Below are 20,574 nucleotides of genomic sequence, written 5' to 3' on the forward strand. Positions count from 1 at the left end.
TCCCAAGTTGCATCAAACTCTTGAACTTCCTCTTTTGGGATCCTACAAAAGGTCTCTGTGACACTGGGAAGGTCTGGCACCATCTCTGCTTCTCCCAGCAGCCCGACAGCATCCTCTGCTGAAAAACAAAAATGCTTTTTGAATTTCTGACCAATGCTCTTAAGATAGGAGAAAACTCTTATGCTCAAAAGGCTTCCTCCTGGAAGCTGGTCCACATTTTGCATGGTGGATGCTGTTCTGGTCCTCATATCCCTGGTCCTCACTGCTCAGAAATGATCCTTTAAATAGGAAAGGTTCAAAGAAGGACAAAGACTATCAAAGGTTTGGGAAAAAATAAACCAAGACACTGCCACCCTAAAGAGCAATGACTAGGCCAGGATAAGATAGAGATCTACAATATCTCCATTGCCAGGAGGACAAGCACTTTAGCATCTCTTTGAAAAAAATAACAGAGGATGCCACATTAGTTGGAATCATGTGCAACATAAAAGAAGATAAGTTATGTTCTAGAAGAACTTGTAAATCCATGGAGCTGCACTAAGAGGGATAGGAAACATATAGTTTAGACTTTATTAGAGAGGAATCATAGAGTCAGGAACAGCTCTGTAATTAAAAACCATCAGCAGCACAAAGAGCATCAGAAGGAAACATCATTAAGTTTAACTTGCTCTTTCTCTTCTCTGGACAGCTGCTCTGGACATTACCCACTCTTGGAGACAAGGCTCATGGTCTGAAACCAATCACAGGCCTCACAGAAAGTTCCTGGGCAAGAACTGTGAGAACATTGGCAGAATTCACCCACCAGCATGCAGCTCTCACCTCCTCTTGTGCTGCTGAGAAGTTGGTGTCACTGCATTCTGTAGATGATTCCTGGATGGAACAGCAGGCCATTTACCACTCCCTGTCATCTTTGCCACAGTGTTCCTGGAACAGTCTTTTCCAACTAAAGGCAGCCATTTCCACCCCAGGTACACCAGCATATAGATAATCATAAAATCAGTATTCTAAGTGTTCATTTATTTCTTATTACCTATATGATACTTAGAGTGTATGTCCTTGTCTTGGTTTGAAAAGACAGGAGTCTGTGAAGGAAGAAGGGCCTCCCGTGAAATGGAAAAGGTAAAGCCCCTCCCTCCGAATTACCACAATTTCAAAATAAAACGGTTCTCAGGCAGAGATATGGGAATGGGAATAACAGTTCTTTACTAGGAAAAAATGAAATAATAATAATAAAAAAAATGTAATTAGTACAAACAAAACTACTGATAGAGTCAGAAACCTGACACCCTGAGGAGTCAGGGTGTTGGCGATAGTCCAGTTAAATGGTGGCTGCTCCCCCTGGAGTGGCAGATGAAATGCTGCTGAAGCGATGATCCAGTAGAAGGGTGTAGTTTTCTCTGAAGGTCTGGTGATAGAGTAGATGGGCCTGGTCTTCCTCTGGGAATCCAGTGAAGAGGCTGAGTTGATGTCCCAAGAAATGCTGATTTTATGCAGGTAGGGATGCTTGGCTCCTCCCTCTGGATGGAGCATCTCACAATGGGATGATGTAACTCTCTCAGTCATGCAGTGAGCCATTCAATGTCCCATTAACAGAAGATATCTCCCCGCAGGGAGACATTGTTCTTGGAAAAGATAAGAAAACTGCCCAACAGAAGATACCTGCCCCACCTCCGACAGATGGCAAATAGAATATATGCTTATTTTACAAGCCAGGACAGTCCTATATCCAGCTGTTATTTTGAGAAATGCTCAGAGTAAAGACATTTATGTGCACACCACAGTATTATTGCCATAGGTAGCAGCAGAAGCCTGATTGTTTGAAGACTGCAAGGTTTTTCAGGCAGAAAGGAAAATTTAAAAGCATCACAATTACTGTAAATCCAAGAAATGAAGCAAGATGGGCCAACAGTTTTAGGTAAACATGTTACAAAGCAACGCTTGTGGAAACTGATGCGATGATTAAAAATATCTCAAGCTTGGATGGCAAGAGAAGTAGTAGACTTGTGGATAAGCAGTACCTTCAGCAGAGGTGGGTTCTGGGCTCTGTTGTAAAAGCTAGACCTCTTGCCCTGTCCAGGCCTCTTCTCCATGGTTACAGGCAACAATTTTTCCTGTAAATTGCTCTGTATTGGTCTCTCTCCACTGCAGCACTTGCTGAAGCAATGACAAGCCAGAATTCTGATGAATTAAAAACCTGTGAACCACCTGACCAGGTATTGAATTGGGGCTTTAAAGTCATGCTTTAAACTACACACCTTGCAGGATATGCCATCAACTTCAGCAACTTCCCCATGACAAAGCCAGGACTTTGAGTTGTACTTAAGTTAGCTGAGTTATCTAATAGTTGTAGAACCATAGAATAATTTTAGTAGGAAAAGACCTCTAAGACCATCAAGTCCCACCATTAACTCTGCATTGTCAACTCCACCATTATACGATGTCCTCAAGGGATGTTCACTCCACTAGGTCCCTGGATAGCCTGTTCCAGTGCTTGACAACCCTTTCAGTGACAAAATTTTTTCTTAGTATCCAACCTAAACCTTCCTGGGACAACTTGATTCCATTCCCTTGTTACTGGTTAACTGGGAGAAGAGACCAAGCCCCATCTGTCTACACCCTCCTTTCAGGTAACTATAGAGAGGCATAAGGTCCTCTCTTGAGCCTCCTTTCTCCAGGGTAAACACGCCCAGCTCCCTCAGCTGCTTCTCAGAGGACTTGTGCTCCAGACCTTCCCCAGCTCCATTGCCCTTCTCTGGACTCACTCCAGCACCTCAAAGTCTTTCCTGTAGTAAATTGCCCAAAACTGACCCCAGGATTTGAGGTGTGGCCTCACCAGTGCCCAGCACAGATGAGCAGTCACTGCCCTGCTGATACATTCAGGATGTCCTTGGCCTTCTTGGCCACCTGGGCACACTCCAGTCCATGTCCAGCCACTGTTGACCAGCACCCCCAGGTCCTTTCCCATTGGGCAGCTTTCCAGCCACGCTGTCCCAGCCAGGAGCTGCAAGGGGTTGCTGTGGCCCAAGGGCAGGACCCAGCACTTGGTCTTGCTTAACTTCACACAACTGGCCCTGGCCCATGGATCCAGCCTGTGCAGATCCCTCTGCAGAGCCTCCCTGCCCTCCAGCAGATTAGCACTCACACCCAGCTTTTTCCAGGAGATGCTGTGGGAGACAGTGTCAAAGGCTTAGCTGAAGTCCAAGTAGACACATTCCCAGCCTTTCCCTCACCCTCTACATGGGTCACCTTGTCACAGGAGGAGGTCAGGTGCATCAAGCAGGACCTCCCTTTCACAAACCCATGCTGGCTGGGCCTGATCCCCTGGTTTCCTGTGTGTGTCCATGATGGCACTCAGGATGATCTGCTCCATGACCTTCCATGGCGCTGAGGTCAGGCTGCCAGGTCTGTAGCTCCCTGGATCTTTCTTTTGGCCCTTCTGGTAGATGGTCATTGTTTTTGCCAGCCTCCACTCAGATGGAACTTCCCTGATGAGCCAAGGCTGCTGGTAAATGATGGGAATAGGTCTGGTGAGCACTTCCACCAGCTCCCTCAGTGCCCTTGGGTGGATCCCATCTGGCCCACAGACCTGTGGGCATTCAAGTGCTGCAGCAGGTCACTGACCATTTCCCTTTGGATCATGGAGACTTCATTCTGCTCCCCATCCCTGTCTTGCAGCTCATAGGGCTGTGTACCCTGAGAACAACTGGGGTTACTATTACAGACTGAGGCAAAAGAGGCATAAAGCACCTCAGCCTTTCTTATCCTTTGTTACTGTGTTTCCCACCACACCCAATATAGGATGGAGCTTGTCCTTAGTGCTCCTTTTCTTGCTCATGTATTATATATTTTATATGGCAGTAGCCAGATTAAGTCCTAGTTGGGCTCTGGCCCTTTCAATGTTCTCCCTCCATAATCCCACAATTACATGTCCTTGCTGTCATCCCAAGCTGGCACTTCTCCCAGAGGTCAGAAACTTCCCCTTCTTCTCCAAGTTCCAGCCCAAGCTCTCTGTTCAGCCAGGCTGGTCTTCTTCCCGGCTGGCTCATCTTTTGGCACATGGATATGCCCTACTCCTGTGCCTTCTGCCTTAAGATTTACTTCTTGAAGAATATCCAATGTTCCCTGATTCCTTTGCTCTTCAGGACTGCCTCCCAAGTGACTCTGTTGCTAAGCATATGCTAACCAAGGAAAAAAAATGACATTGCAAATCACAGAAATTCGGAGACCCATGTTATAATGAAATATCAGTCTCTGAGTTATCTGACCTTGTCTGCTGGAAATTGACAGAATCCCCAAAAAATGAGGATGGGGAGTAGTTTACTTGACATCAAGAAAGCTTACTCTTTCATCTCTTGTGCATGCCATCTAAAGAGTATTAATGTTCATAAGAGGCTGAAAGTTATGAATCAAGTTTGGTATATAATTATTTTTCTTAATCTGTTATTTGCAAAGTATCCAACTGCCGTGTCTGAGTCTTTCCATTCAGCACCTTCAGGAGACTATCCTGAGTACAAAGGGAATGTGACTTAAAGGCCAGACAGGAGAAAAAAACAAGTAAGCTATTTTTTATGCTTTTCCATGATGTCTCAGAGTATTATCAGAAGCCAAGGACTTCAGGGAAAGATGTCCCAGACAGAGGCACCATGGAGGAGGGGGGAACTGTCTGACTCATACTCCTTGCTAGGCATCTAAAGCAATCTATGTACTAAACCTGAGTAATCTCCAAAGATGCAGCAGTGGTTCTGCCCTCCATGGTTTAGGAAACCCAGTCACAGCTACACTCCAACAGACAAGTCCAAATGCTGCTAAAAGAGTTTATTAAAGACCATACTAACAGTTCTCATAACAATGGCACGTACAATGATTCAAAATCATGACAAATAGTGTGGAGTTTTGAAGAGCATTATTATAACACACCATGGACAAGAACAAAGCAGATGTGCTGTCTCTGAACTCTACAAGCAGGCCCATGAAATACAGGAGTCACATCATACAGCTACACAAGTGTCAGAGAAAATAGAAAGGAAAAAAAAAAGTCATTCAATATGCAGTCCTTGAATTTATTGACAGTATTACAGTACTTTATTGGCAAGGACTGGCTTGTTCCAGCTGCACTTTCCAGAGCACAAGGGCAGCTGGAAAAGCAAAAATATCCCCAATATAAAGCCTCCAACAAACATGCCTCAGGTGCAATCACCATTCCAGACCTTCCTGCTCATGAATTTTCAGTCAGAAATTTTGACCTCCCTGCAGTTACTTTGCTCAGGACAGTGTTTTGTTTTTTTAAGAAAACAAAAGCAGGATGCTTCTTTAAGACAGTGCAAAAGTATTTCAATGGCATTGTCAATGGTATTGTAAGATTAATGACAATCAGCATGGATCACCACAGCACGGCCAACAGCATCCCAAGATCCAAAGCAAACGGACGTGCTGCCCCTTGACCAGACTGAAGGCTTGCAGAGGGGAGGTCTGTTCCTCTCTCCCAAGCAAGCCATCATTTCCGGGTTCATAGTGAGGAATGGTCTTAGCTACACCAGGGTAATAAAATGCTACAGAAAGCCTGCAATATTAAATTATCCAATCCTCTGTCAAACACTAACAAAAGAGTATTAAAGTGGAAAAAGCACATAGCAGCCATGTAATTCGTAATGGCTCTAACTCTACAATTCTAACTGATCCCTTCCCGACCGTGTCGGTCATGGCAGCCCGAGCGTGCCTTACGGAGCTGAGCAGCTTACAGCACTCCCACGGCCATCAGGGACTCCCAGCAGCACGTGGGGATTTGTAGTCTCCAAGACACACCAGTTAATTACAGCTGCAGCCTGCTGCCTTTGCAGCTTTTGGCTAGGAGATCTCAGGCCCCACCCCGGGCTTGTGGCCCTGGTCTGGCCCACGCTCACAGCAGCACATCCGTGGACATACATTTATTTTGTGTGCATCTTCAGAGCCATCTGCAACCTCTTCTTCTTTAAGCAGATGTTGAGATGTCTGTGTATCACGCTGGCATAACCTGTGTCAGAAGATCCCCAGGCAGCTCCACAGTACGCGAATTCAATGAGAGATAACTGTGCTTTGTCAAACCTCCCCCCCCACAGATAATCTCCTCCCAATTTCCACACAGTTGTGTTTGCGTCGTAGTGTGATTACGCAGAACCTTTTTAATGCCTGCCAAATTCAGAGGATAAAATCACAGTGCTGCATATCAACAAAACCCAGCAATTCCAGCCTCCAATATAAAATGATTTATATACACAAAGCAGAATTTACATATTAAATAAGAAGAGATTTTATCATTCTCTACGGTGTCTTACCCAGCTACTAAAAAATAAATAATTCACATCAGACTGATGGATTTGTTTCCTACACAGCACACGTGCGCTATTGGAGCTGACAAAGACAACATGAAAAAAACCTTTTGCAATTAGTAAAAGAATTGTTGAACACTTGCACATATTGGCACAAGGCAAAAGAGGAAAGGGAACATTACACAGCTCAGCTCAGGTGCCTTCCTCTGTGGAGCGGGACTCAGATTTCAGCTTCACAAATTCCTTGGCAACTTCATCATTGGTTCTCTGAGAGAGAATCCTCAGGATTGTGAGTCCAGTCTCATCCATGTGAATCCTGCGCCCGAGGGGGCACCAGCAAGCACAGCTTCCTTTGTCTGCTATGTCTCTGAGCTGCATCACTGCTATCCCCAGAACCCGGTCCTCCCGGGCAAAGCAGTAATCCTTCACACAGACTTGGAGCTCGTAGGCATCGGGGCCATCTTCATTCCCCAGGATGCTGAAAAACACACACAAGTTCACTTACAGTTTCTAGACTGCAAAAACAAAGGTACCAGGACCTGACTGGAAGGCTATGTTAAGTCACACAGAAAACTCCTTTCTACAGAAAACGCTGGTCAGAGGGAGAGAAGTAAAACCGCAGTATGTGGGCATTTTTGCTGATTTATAGCAGATAAAGAAAACCTAGTTTCTGAAGAAGAAAAAACAAGCAACCCCTTTCAAGCTGCCTTTTCAACTTGTATGTGTGTGTGTGTGTTAAACTGTGAAATGAGAGGAGCAGGAAGTATTAAAGCCATGCTACTAGATTTTCAACTCAGACGACTTTAAACATTTCTGCTTCTGCTAAGGGTGGCTTCATTTCAGAATTACTATTTTAATTAGATGAAGTCTTTGTTAAAAGATTCAGGACCTTTTATTAATGTGAAAGCAAATAAAAATAAATCCCTAACCCTTCTGATGTTTCTAAAATTAAAAAAATAAAAGGAACAAAATCTCTTCACTTAGAGGAAGCCTGCCTTTCCTCAGAGAATGGATATGAACACTCCTTTCCCTTCTCCCCCCGATGTTTATAGCCTTTTGCTGGTCAGTTCTCCTCATCTCATTTTTGTATGTACAGCTGAGAGAGTTCAAGCCTGCAGCTCCTTCTGTTAAGCCTGCCGAGAAGGAATATGTCCTTGTAATAATGAAAGAAAATGAAATAAGAAGAGATCAATACTCGATGCTGAGAAACACAGCGATTTTAGCAGTGCAACTTGCTACCAATTCCAAGGGCTGTATCCTTGGAAACAAGTTCTGCAAGCATGTCCCACAGGTCAAGTCAGGATAAAAACGCACATTAAGATTAAGAAATAAATAAAAATGAACTTTTAGCCTCAACTCAACCAATAAAAAATACGAAGTTCATTAAAATGACAGAGCACAGTAAAATATGTTCACAGGACACACACAGAGCATTTCAGAAGGTAGCCAAAGGACACTGCTGGTATAGAACAAACCTCTGTGTCCCACACACAGCAAGAACTTCCATATTCCAGCTTTTCTGACAAGACATCAAAGACAGGACCAAGCTACTGGTTCATGTACTCTTCTTGGCCCTCTGCAGACACTGGACAACCCTACCTGTCCCTATGCATCTGCACTTGCCATACCAGATCCTCAGGATATTTTTCAGACTTACAAATGAAACGTTTCATTGTATTTTGGAGCCCAGTTGTTGCTCTTTGACTTGGTTGTGAACTTCCTCTTCTTGTCACTCTGGTGGGGCCCAATCATGGTGATTTCAACAAATGGACGGAACATGCCAGATGTCTGCCACTTTAGGTCATTGGCTGCCACAACTGCAAAAGAGAGTCACAACCTGGTTTACAGCAAATACTCATTTATATTTTTTGCTCTGGACATCCTTCAGCTCTGCCCTGCTTTCAGTTTCTTGTTTCTAACTCAAAACATGATGTCACAACACATATGGGCAGGACTTTTTTGTAATGCAAGGATATGCTTTTTTAATCTAGTTTAAGTTCTGTGAAGGGAATTGAATGTTTGCACTAGTATGTAACTTCTGCCATACAGATTGTCAAGAAATAAGCCCAAGAAAACAGGCTACCCTGACAGTTCCATGCTTAGATCATCATTATGTCTGGGATATGAAAAAAAAGGGGCATTTTGGAGGCCAATATTAAAGTCTCTGTTGAAAAGGAAAATGGGACTGCAGGTAAAAAAAACAAAGCCCATGAGCTTGCGTGTGGTTTCAGGATCCAGAATTATTAGCTTTTAATTCTCATTCTATCTCAGGTCACTGCAGGGAAGAGACTGAAGCAGAGGAAATAGCTTTGAAAATCAGCTTTTGCACTTCAGCGTAGATTTAACCAGAAGAGAGACCTGAAGAACTGTTTATATAAATCTTCAGAGGAAATTGAAGTAGTTAAGTATGCTGTATTCAAGTGAATGAGATGAAGAAGGAAAAGGAACCCTGGAATGAATCACTGCTTAGGCTATTTCCAGAGTGGCTGTTCAGGGACCAGTGTGGCCTTCAGGATTGGGGAGAGGAGCCTCTGAACTCTCAGGGCCTCTGTGATCTCTGGGTGTACACTGAGTAGTTTCGCAAGATCAGCCTGCCCTGTTCTCTGCAGCACAGACTAAACTCTGGCGCCTGGCGAGAGCCATCATCTGATTTTTGTTTACTTGCATACATCGCTGCCAATAAACAACCGGGCTGTGCACTGCCATGTCACTGGCTGGACAAGCTCATTTGCTGTTTCGCTATGTGTCCCTGATGTGAAACAGAGAAAACAATTCTGGCCTGAGATCCCACGAGCTAACACAGAAATATCCTGACTGCCAGCTGGAGATCTGCCCCAGTGAGCCTGAGCAGCAGCATGTGCTTTGCCATACCTTTCACCGTAACCTTGTGCTCCCCAGTTCCCGGGTGGGTGTACAGGTCGATCTGGATGGACACTTCTCCCACAAGATCATCCACACTGGAGCCTGTTGGAAGAAAGTGGACATCCCCCCATGCACACATGGATTAGTGGTCATTGGCAAAAGTCTTTATGGCCTCAGGAAGACAATGTGGTGTTTTCACAGCACATCTCCCAGAGCCAGCTTTTCAGTCAGCGCTGAGAATGTCATGGTAGTGCATCAGGCTCACATGTCCAACACACATAAACACCAATGCTTCTTCCACTTCACTGAAGATTTCATCCTACTGAGAACACCAGTGAAGGTTTTTAAAGAATTTAAAAGACCTCAACAGTGGACCTTCACAGGGAGCAAGGATTTTTCAGAGGTTCCTGCCAAGCTACTGTGTATACATGCAGGCATTCCAGTGGTGGGCATTGGCATTCCTGTCTGCTCAGGGAAGAAGGGAGGACAAAAAAATTCAACAATAAAAGAAAAGGGAGGAGAGGACATCACACAACAGAGGAAATATAGGGAAAAAATATATAGGTATTAGTGATTTGCACAGAGCTATAGTGCAGTCTCACCCTACAAGAACCTTTCTGCATGTTATACATCACCTAAAAGTTGTCATCCTGACTGTTTATCTGTTTCCCTCTGGAGGATGATGAGAACCCTTTCTTTGTTGTGCATCAAAACTGATGAGAGAGAAGCACTCACAATTTGCATACTTATTTCTCTTTATCAATTAGCCAGGGAGAAAAAAAGATGTAGCTTCAGAGGGAAAAGATAACATGTTCGTTAAAGAGGGAGATCTCGTGAACCCTACAATTAATGTATTATGATTTTTTTTCAACTTTTTAACATTTAGTCATAATTATCATCAAGTAATATGTGGAAATGACATTTTTCTGGGTAATAAAATTAAGATGCCATTTAAATTACAGAAAACGACTGCTTTGTAAAATGAAAATCAAGTCTCAATAAGAGAGTGAGATTTTTCCTACTTTGTGTTTGATAACTGCCTGACCTCAGTTTGACAATTAGCAATGCTGTTGTAATTGAGATACCTAGAGGTTAATTGAGTATCTATGAATAGCAGTTATTTTGTCAAATTTGGGGGTTAAGATACATTACTAAGTGAAAAACTGGTCTGTTTGAAATTCTAGATAAGGGGATTGAAGGATATCATTACATAAACATTTTGATTAGACTCATCTAATAAGTCAACTTTCACAAGAATGGTCTGCAGCAGCAAAAACACTCATTTAAAAACCAAGAGGTTCAGTTCCAACCTGTGCAATTCTCTGAGGAAAATTACATGCCACAGAACTGTAGGCAGTGAAAGTCACATTAATATACCAGTAAAAGTGTCTGAGCAACCAAAACAGAACCTCAAATTATTACCTCAGGGCAGGTTCTCATTCTTGACCTGAGTGCATTAAACAATATTTAGGCGGTAACAAATATGGTCTTGAACATACTGTTTCCTCCTCGCTTAGAAGGGCAATATTGCTTTTTGTCTGCATATGAGCATAGAGCTTTAAAACTGGTAGGCTTAATAATTGACCTGATCCATCTGATGGTGTGGGTCTTTCACTTCATTGTTGGCATTCCTGTTCCACAGGAAGAGGCAGAATTACCAAGAACATGTAATGGCCATATCCACAGAAACACCAGGCACCAAACAGTCAGATCTTTATCGATCTTTAGTTAACTAGTAGGTTATAAAGGAGATGCTGATGCCTCAGAATAATAAGAACAGAATCATCCCACTACCTTTGAAGAATACAAAACTCATACTACAGTTTTTTCCTACCTTCATTCTTGTCTTTTCATATAAAAGTCTTGTTCTATGAACTGAAATTTTTAGAGACAAAAAAAATACTCTGAAGATGGCCAACAAAAAAATATTCTGAGCATGTATAACTGTGTGCACACACATACTTGTACATTTAGTGACAAGCACATTTAATTCTTGACATGAAAGCCTCACTGGTATTGCAATGCTGAAAGGTGAAACTGCAGAACTGAGCTCATGCAAGGTTATAGATGTGTTTCACCTGAGATAATAAAAAGACTTTGGACAGCAAAAAATAAATTAAGAGATGAAACACTGCAAGACTTAATATATAGGGGTCTCCTGGGCATCCAGACCTTTATATAACCCCGCTTCAAGCCAGATGGTTCAAGCTTGGCCATAACCTTGAGTGCATATCCAACATTCCCATGTATTACAGCAGCCCTTCTCAGCAGACCACACGCATGCAAGCCCAGGACTTGAAACACACACCCCATGGTAAAGGGAAGGGGAATAAGTCTGCAGCATCTCCCAAAAAACAGTCCATTTTCAAGACAGCTTTCATATCCCATTAATAAATCTCAAGCTTGGGAACAGCCTCTCAGGCAAGGTACAGACTTGTAAACCACACAACCTGTGGCTCAGTCTGTGGGATGCAAGCATTCAGTGGAATTCACTTCTACAAGGGAACTAAAGGGAACAGGACTCTGGAAAAGATTTCTGAGCATGGGCAAGATGATTTCAAAAGCAAGGCAGTTGGGTAATGTTGTTATGGTAACAACATTAATCTTGAACATACCCTTATCAGGAAGAATGTCCTCATTAGTGGTAAACCTTATACCTTTCCCATCATGTACTGTGACATGAATTCAAAAGGCAAGAATGCAAGCAGGATAAAAAGAGAAGAGTATGAATTACAACACAATTAGCAATGTCACTTAAACACAAGGCAAATATTCTAGCTCTTAACAGACAAAATATCCTCCTAGATCTTCTGCACCAGGATTTGGAGAGCAAGGCTGTCTGCAAGTAAGGCATAGTCTGGGGTAAAACAGAACAGAATTTGTGCTGGCATTACTAAATTGCAGCCCTGATCCAATCTGCAGTGCAAACATTTAGCAGCATGGTGTCATAAAAGCCTACTCAGTAATGAAATGAAAGCAGTAGGTACCTCACAAACTGAAAGGTGCAATCACTGAGCAGGGAAGTAAGAGAAGCAAACAGCATTTAAATGATACGGCATGAAGCCATGTCCTCCCAGGAGCTTGTGGCACTTATGCAAAGGGAAACCTCAGTCACAGAGTTCTGGTAAGCAAATGTCAGTTGTAAATAGTGGTGCTGTCCCTTCTGTCCCTCCAACCTGTGTGCAACTCTCCAAGCCCATCTACCAGCCATAGTTAATGAGAAGGTAAGTAAGTAATATCCTTCTTTAGCCCCAGTGCTGGGAGGGAGTCACAGAATCACAGAATATGCAGGGTTGGAAGTGACCCACAAGGGTCACTGAGTCCAGCTCCTGGCCCTGCACAGGACCATCCTAAGAGTGACACCTTCTACCTCAGAGCATTGTTCAAACATTTCTTAAACTCAGACAGGCTTGGTGCTGTGACCACCTCCCTGGGGAGCCTGTTCCAGTGCCCAGTCATCCTTTGGGGAAGAACCTTTTCCTGATATCCAGCCTAAACCTCTCCTGATACAACTTCAGGCCGTTCCCTCAGGTCCTGTCATTGGTCACCACACAGAAGAGATCAGAGTTATGCCTTTCTCAGAGATATCCCAGAACTGATTCTGCAGATATTAGGTGGCGTAGCTCAAATTTTTTATTCCCCAAACAGGGTCCAAAATTCTCAAGACTACTAATGTACAAGATACTGATTTGGACCAGTGGCCTAGCTGCCCAGTACTTGTGGCTTAGAATAAGTCACAAAGAAATGTCATCAGTCAGCTTTGAGTAATGTGTGCATCTGATGCCCTAAAGCCAGAGCTTCATTCTAAGCTTCTTAAAAAATACATAAATACCCATGCACCCACTTCTGTGGCAGCCCTGTATATTCCTGCTTCTGAGAGGTAATGATAATGTTCCATTATCTCTGTGTTTCTGCTAAATACTTGCCCTCAGTGAAGTTTTACAGTCAAACCATGCGTTGCATGAAGCCGCCTTCTCGTATCAGCTTTGAATTTGTCGCTTTTGTGTCTTCGATGAGCACTTTTCTTTCTCTAATTTTAAGTACTCCTGATTGTAGTATGGACTGCAGAACATCAGTGCTGCACATTTTCTAATATCTTAGCTCAGCATTTATTTAACAATTTAACAGCAATTTAACAGTATCCACATAAAAAACTAGCTTAAATTAATTCATAGTTTGGATATATAATGGGAAATATGTGCATGGAACAGCAAAGATTGTAAACACTCACTCAAGTGTGCATTCAAGTTCCCCATTAAAAGCTGGATTATGTAAGTATTGGCAAGAGCCAGGTTCCTGGAGTCCCTAGTGGATGTAACAGTCTTTGACCTGTCTGGCCACTGGATGTCATCGTTGCTCTGCTGGGACACAGCTACAGGACCATTCTCTCTGAGGTACTGATTATTTATTTAATTTCAGTGTTTTAATGCAGTATGTTTCGACATAAGGAAGACTAGATCATGCTGCTACAGGCAGAGATCACAGAATCACAGAGCCATCATGGCTGGAAGAGATCTGTACGGTCATCTAGTCCAATTGTTAATCCAGCACCACCAAAATCATCCCTAAACTATGTCCCCAAATTCCACATTCAGACACCTCTTTTGCACTTCTAGAGATTGTACACTTCTCTACCACCTCCCTGGGCAACTTACTCCAACGTCTAGCCACCTTCTAAATGAAAAAATAAATTCTAATATCTAAGCTGAACCTCCCCTGGCACAACTTCAGGCCATTTCCTCTCTTTCTTTCACTTGAGACATGCCAAAAAAGGCCAACTTGCACCTCACAATCTCCTTCCAGGTAGTTTCCCTCTGAGTCCCCTCTGAGCCTCCTCTTGATGATTCAACCCACCAAAACTAAACTAAACTTTCCTCTTTAGAAACAAACCCTGTTTTGCTCACAAAATGTCTGAATTCTCTACACTGCTAGGGGAATGCCAGTATCAAGCAGCCTCATTTACATAGAGGGGGAAGTGTGTGAGCTAGGGAGTGCTTTCTCCTTGATCCTGGGACTCGGTGTGGTGACCTGCTGGCAGAGTTAGTACAGTCTGTGGGGTTGCCAGCTCTCTTAGGCTTGGAAGGATTGAAAGAAAAAGGATCCCATACAAAAAGATTGCAGAAGGACATGCCACGGAGCTGTATGACTCTGCCGCTGGGATGAAGTAGCTTAATGCAAGGCTTTTAATTAAACAGCCTGAAAACACAAAAATACCAGTTTTTGTTTAGACTCAACCCTTTGTAGCATCTGTCTCCTCGTACTGAGAATAGTGACATTCACAGTCAGCCAGTGACGGTCCTTGACTAGAGACCAAATTATTCTGTTCACTAATATGGACATGTTCACATGAAAGCAACAAAATTAACTGGTTACCGCTCTGATTCAATGAAACAGCACCACTAAGCCATAAGGCTTCTCAGAGAGTCACCAGGCAGTTTGGTGACCCATCCCATCAGCTTATTAACGTAGTGATCTGTAATCATCTAGCTCCCATATACCCTGTACTGGCTGTAGACAAAACAGTGCATTTGTTGCTCTCCTCAGAAACTTCTCCCTTTACAGGCAGCCTACAGCTCCGTGATTCACCACATTGCTGTCACTCAGCCTTAGTCAGGGCCACATGGGCTGTGCCACACACACAGCTGTCCTGTGACACAGGCACTGACAGGTTTCTACAGTGGTGTCTTGCTGAAATGGTGCCTCACACCACCGCACAAGCCTCAGTACAGTAACTTCAAATTTTGCTTAAGCCACCCACCCACATTAATTCATGAAACGTGACTGTTAAGTGAAGACTGCAGAGAAAAAAAGACCACAAATACCCCAGGCCTTATGTTTCACGTATTTCTACTCTCCCCAGTGTAGTCATGGAGTGGCAAACAACCCCCTTTCCCTTTTTTTCCAGTTGCACAAGCTCCAAACTGTCACATTTTCAGAAATGTTACTGCCAAAAGCACTCTACAAACTGGCAGTACAAGGGAGAGAAATTATGAGCAAAGCCAAGAGCTCCATTGAACCCTGCCAACACAAAAGAGTCTTACCCTGAGCTGTCTGAGACTGGACAAACGTTTTGATGAGAGTGTCCGTAGTCTGAGTGTAGAGGGAGAGAGCATATCGAAGTGACTGTAGGTCTGGACTCTTCTCCAAGAAGGTTTTCTTCAGACCATTCCCACCAGCATGGAAATATTGCTAAGAGTAAAAAGAAACGGCAAAGGTACTGAGCAAGAACTGCAACCAGCAACCAACGTGTATGTGCAGTTGTGTGTACGGATAGGAAACAGCTGAAAAAACGCACAAAACAGTTTCTGTACTGGAAACCCAGCTCTCAGACCAGCTGATACCAACTGGTCATAGCATTCCTCTTCCAAAGCACTTAAATATGAATATGCTGACTCCCAGCATGCCAGTCTCATGAACCTCTTCAGGTGTACACATACAGGCAGCATTCACTTAGAGCCTTTATCACTGTGACAGCAGGGACAAACTCCTGCCATCTCCCGAACCCGGACAGTCCCGAAGAGGACTTGGGGATGGAGTTGGGAACAGCAGAAACAGAAATGGAATCACTTACTTTGATTGTATCCAGTGCCAGGTCCAGAACAGCACACTGTTTTGGAGTGAGGCTCCTGGTTTCTTCTCTCACCATATGATCCTGCAAACAACCATTGTATTTGACATGAGTGTGCTGTCAGAGGCTAAAGGAATCCCAGCATCACCACTTTCTCCAGATTCATACTGTATCTATGTGGCGTCAGCATAAATTCAGCTGTTCAAGGAATGTTTAATGGAGACTCTCAGAGTCGTTTATTACAGCTTAACTTGGAAATAAACACATTTTCTCTCTTTCTTGCAGGCACAGAAGACATAAATAAGGAAAGAACTGGACAAACATAAGCGACAGTTTAAAATCAGTTTGTCTCTCAAGAAAACCCAAACAGAAGCCTGCCTGACACCACTGTCATTCTAGAAAAGCCACAACGAAACTCTCCAAATACCACCTAAATCAAGGAATTTTGAGTACTAGGCATTAGTGAAAGTTGTTTTTTGTCTGTTGTTTGTGGATTTTTTAAGCTCTTCCAAAACTACAAAAGTCACTAATTCATTCTATCATTTGTGTAGAAGAAGTAAAACAAAATAAGTTTTCTGTAAGAAGACACTGCTTCCCTTAAGACCCACCAACTCTAACAGCAAAAAGCTTGTGAAATCACTTGGGAAAGAATTCCCTTTTCCGCAGTGGAAGCACATCCCTTTTAGAGTCCTGGGTGACTACAAGGATGTGCCATTCTTTGGCATTTCACTAAACTCTTTCTCTCTGATGCTTAGTCTAGATCTCAGGGAAAACTAGCTTATTTTAGGAAGTCAAAGCTTTGCAGAAACCTATATTCTAATTGAGCAGCTGGTGGGTCAGGCCAGTTGACTTCAGGTTCTAAAGCATTCATAAAAAAGTTGTAGCCCAAAGTCATGGTTTGACGCTGGCGCAATGCCAGAGCCCCCATGAAAATACACCGTCCCAAATAAATGCTGTGAGATGTGATCAGGAACAGAGCAGAGCAGGCCCAAGCTTAATAACAAAGGGGAAAAAAACTTTATTAAACTATTACTACTATAAAAAACACACACACTAAATCCAGGATGAAAACCTTCCAAAACATTCCTCCTCCCCCAATTCCAACAAAACCACAGTGAGACACAACTCGGACCCTCAATCAGGTTCCCAACCTTCAGTTAATCAATACTCAGTCCATCAAGGGAGAGAGGAGCCTCTCCAGTGTCACAGACCCCCCAGGAAACACAGCTGCCCCCCTGTGTTTCCATGTCACACATGGCACCACCCGGAGAAAATCTGCCACTGTGACACTCTCCTGTCCATGTCACAGTGCTCTCACCACCGTGCATGACAGACTGCTCATAGGGCTCCTTTAAAGATGCTTTGCCAAGTACCAAAAGAACAACAGTTCAGTTTCTCGTTTTGGGACAACAGTCCCCCCCATTCTTCCCTCCCCTGGGGCCGAGGGTCTCAAGAACAGAGATCTTCTTCTCCACTCCTGCACTTGCATCTACTGAAGCAGGTCACTGCCACTTCTGCACTTTCTTGGCTCCAACCATTGAATTTTCCTAAAAATGCAGTCTCTGTTGCAAGAGAGAATGGTTCCGTCTATGGCTATACATGAAAAGTCCAGCCAAAAGCCACTCCATCATCTCCTCCCACCCCGAAATCTTTTCCCCATCTTCTTCTGACATCTCAGTTCCAGACTGTCTCCTTTCTCTTCCACATCGAGAAGGAATAGTGTTTTGTAGAGCTTTCCTTTCCCAGGAAAGGGTTAAAAGTCTCAGGCTCCCAGGACCAGGCCGGCTGAGATCTCACAGCAGGCTGCCGAACTCCCACACTCCCACAGCTGGCACTTGTCTCCCCCAGCAGCGATTTCCAGGTGCCTCCAGGCTCTCTGTCTCTTCCTCTCCGGGGGGGCTGCCTGGGACATCTCAGTGTTCCTCCACCCTTCGGTCCTGTTCGGGGGGCGGGGGGGGGGGGAGGATGGGGCAGCCTGGTTCCCTTCCCTCCACCCCCCGCCCCCTTCACCCTCTGGGGCTCCGGCCTACCTCTCCCAGGCCGCATGGCTTCCCCTCCCCCACCCAGCCTGTGGCCGGGCAGGGAAGGTCCGCACTGCCCTCTGACCAGAACCAAAGAGAGACTCACCCTGCGAGTTCTTGCTTTTAACCCCCTGAGTTCCCAGAGGCGTGTCCATGCCTTCAGTGGTCAGTCCAAATGCCAATATCCAAACCTGACCACTGATTGGTTTGACCCAAATTCCTGAAAACATTCACTTTCCTGTCAAAACAGGACACCCTATCAGGCAAAGGCTTTATCCCTGCTTTAAACATGTCACAGCCCCCCTAGACACTTCCCAGGAGACACATCTGCTAAATTGCCTCTGTGTAAAGCATACCATGTGTGGCATCATGTGTGGGTTTCACAGGGCTATCTTGCAGCTGGCTGATATCTACCTGCTGGCTATCTTGCAGCTTGCTGATCCTTCACACTGCCTGATGCTGTCCCCACTCATTATCCACTGCAATCCATCTCCTGCCTAATGGAGACAGGGCTCTCTGCAGTCTAGGGGCAGCCATAAGGCATTAGCCACATTTCTCACAGACATCTAGTTATCAACTTTACACAGTGAAGCCTTGAACTGCACAGAAGATGCCTCTCAAGTTGTCAATTTTTCAGACAAGTTTACACCCTGCTTTCTTGAGTAGCAGAGATGTGTCTCAATGTGCCTCTTCTTTCCTCACACAGGATGTTCCTGGTCTGGGGACTGTGTGCAGGGGCACAGTACTTGGTGAGCTGCAGTGTGTCTTCTCTTGTGATATGCTGTCCTGAGGGGAGCAATAGCTCTCCTCCTTCTTCTTTGTGAGCTGGGGGGTAATTCAATTGAAAATGATGTGGCTTCACACTTCAGTACACAGAGACTTCGGTACACAGAGGGTAAACTGTTCTTTTCTCTGTCTCACAGTCAGATTAAGTGCAAAATCAGCCAGAGCCCACAGCCACATTGATGAAAAAGGCCAGTTTAGTCAGGGTAGCTGTGTTCCCAAGGCAGAGCTACTTTCACATCTGCTAAAATGACTTTCTAGGCCTGCCTGCCAGATTGCCCCAACTGCCACAGAAACCAGGTGGTCAGCACTTTTCTCTCAAACACCTACAGAGCTCATTCAGCCCCACAGAGAGGCCACTCCACCCATGCCCATGCTGTCAATGCACAGCAACATATCACTGCTTTCTCTGAGTTTCCCAGTGTCATTTTCTTCAACACATTATGTAAAAATAATCCAGAGAGTGGACTTGTAATACATGCACCTACTCAGAGAGGAGCCCACGACTGTCATTCCAGTGCATACCTGCCCTCTGCAAATCCCACACTGTTCCTATAAAGAACTGCACACAGTGCTACCTTGCACTTCCCAGATTGCCAGCCAGGAGCAAGAAACAAATATTTACATCAAATAATTATGCAAGTTCAAGCAAAAGAAGTGTAAAAAAAAAAAAACAAAAAAAAAAAAAAACAAAAAAAACAAAAAAAAAAAAAACAAACCACCAAACACCAACAACCAAAACCCACAAAAAACAAACAAACAAACAAAAAACCAAACAAAACAAAAAACCCAACAAACTTTTCCTGATCTCTCAGACTCATCCTTGTATTCTCCACAGGTATTTTCAAAAGAAACTCTGCAGTCAGAGCCTGGCTGTTTACCCTGGGGGTAGCACAAGGAAGAGGAGGCAGTTGCTCCCTGCTCCACTTGTTGGCTATTAAGTAAACTGAGCAGAAAGAGTTTGATAATAAGTGGGAGGCAGGTATGTGGCACCAAGGAGCCAGGTTTATGGTTGGCTTTCTGAGCATTTTAAAATACACTGTGAAATTGATTTGTCATCAGGACGAGAGCCTGTGCTTGCCAGGTCTGTCAGTCTCAGTTTTCAGCTGAGTTATCTGATTCACTAGAGCTCCATTCTCCCTGTCCTATTTAAGACCAATAAAGCTTAAAATCCATCCCATAATTTTCCCAGGCTTTTAGTGGAACTGAAAAATGCAGAGGAGGGGGGTCTGAAGAACTGTGCCTTCCCTATTAATTTGTATGAGCCTGCAAAAACAAAAGAACAAAAAATATAATATCCACAATTCTTATGCAGACTCCAACAATTTTTTACTCTTATAACACTCCTATTCTACTGGAAATTTTTGGACACAATGTAATTTCCCTTATGGTGTCCAAAATTCAGGCGCTTTCACACTTGAGCACAACTGTCTTGCCATATATAAAATCCCGTGTACCTGTACTGCTGCAGTTCTATATGCGGATATGCAAATAAAGGCTTGAACACACATCAGGGCTTGCCTGATTTGCATGATTACATGCATTTCTAAAAATGCAGTCCAGAGTCACCAAAGTTAAGCTTTACAGTAACTGAACTGAAGAAGGGCTGCTGCTGCGGGACAGCCTTCACCGACCAGTGCAAATGGAAACCAGCAAAGCTTCCAACTCATTCCTGGCAGAAGGCATCCTGTACGTGCTTCAAAATTCCAGTAATGAGAAAATATGGAGCAAGTAGAAGATAACAGTGAATTTCAGTGGCCATGCCCAAGAATGCAAGCAAACCACAGGAACTCACAGACTGTCCTTGTGACCTGGGGGAAGAAACAGCAAATTCAGAGCTCTGCCCTCAGACACCAGGAGTACATGTAAAAGGCAGGGATGGTTTCTTTTTCATCATGTGGAGACATGATGAGTCCTTGTTGATGCTTTTGCAAGAGAAAGGGGAAACTCAGGAAACAGAAATCACATTTGGATGCTGCGGTTCAGCTGCCATTCTCCCAGGCTGGCTACAAAGCTCCTTTCTCCCCATTTTTCC

General features: G+C 44.0%; 1 protein-coding gene and 1 long non-coding RNA gene across 5 annotated transcripts in view; one reads left to right on the forward strand and one right to left on the reverse strand.

Moving 5' to 3' along the window:
- Nucleotides 1-4,800: 4,800 nt before the first annotated feature.
- UNC13B (unc-13 homolog B) overlaps nt 4,801-20,574 on the reverse strand; it is a 206,015-nt gene continuing 190,241 nt past the window's right edge. For 3 of the 4 annotated variants that reach the window (XM_053931585.1, XM_053931583.1, XM_053931586.1), the window contains 6 exons: nt 15,739-15,819; nt 15,209-15,356; nt 11,783-11,839; nt 9,177-9,269; nt 7,963-8,122; nt 4,801-6,783 (listed from right to left, as the gene is read on the reverse strand). In XM_053931585.1, the coding sequence (XP_053787560.1) occupies nt 6,498-6,783; nt 7,963-8,122; nt 9,177-9,269; nt 11,783-11,839; nt 15,209-15,356; nt 15,739-15,819 (825 nt within the window). In that variant the 3' untranslated portion in view covers nt 4,801-6,497. The remainder of the gene's footprint in view (nt 6,784-7,962; nt 8,123-9,176; nt 9,270-11,782; nt 11,840-15,208; nt 15,357-15,738; nt 15,820-20,574) is intronic. The other variant, XM_053931584.1, reaches the window with a different exon arrangement.
- Nucleotides 16,873-19,590, forward strand: LOC128781734 (uncharacterized). Its single transcript, XR_008428479.1, has 3 exons — nt 16,873-17,236; nt 18,463-18,505; nt 19,378-19,590. It is a non-coding gene; the product is annotated as an uncharacterized LOC128781734 (long non-coding RNA).

Source organism: Vidua chalybeata, chromosome Z (genome assembly GCF_026979565.1).
Source record: "Vidua chalybeata isolate OUT-0048 chromosome Z, bVidCha1 merged haplotype, whole genome shotgun sequence".
NCBI lineage: Eukaryota > Metazoa > Chordata > Aves > Passeriformes > Viduidae > Vidua > Vidua chalybeata.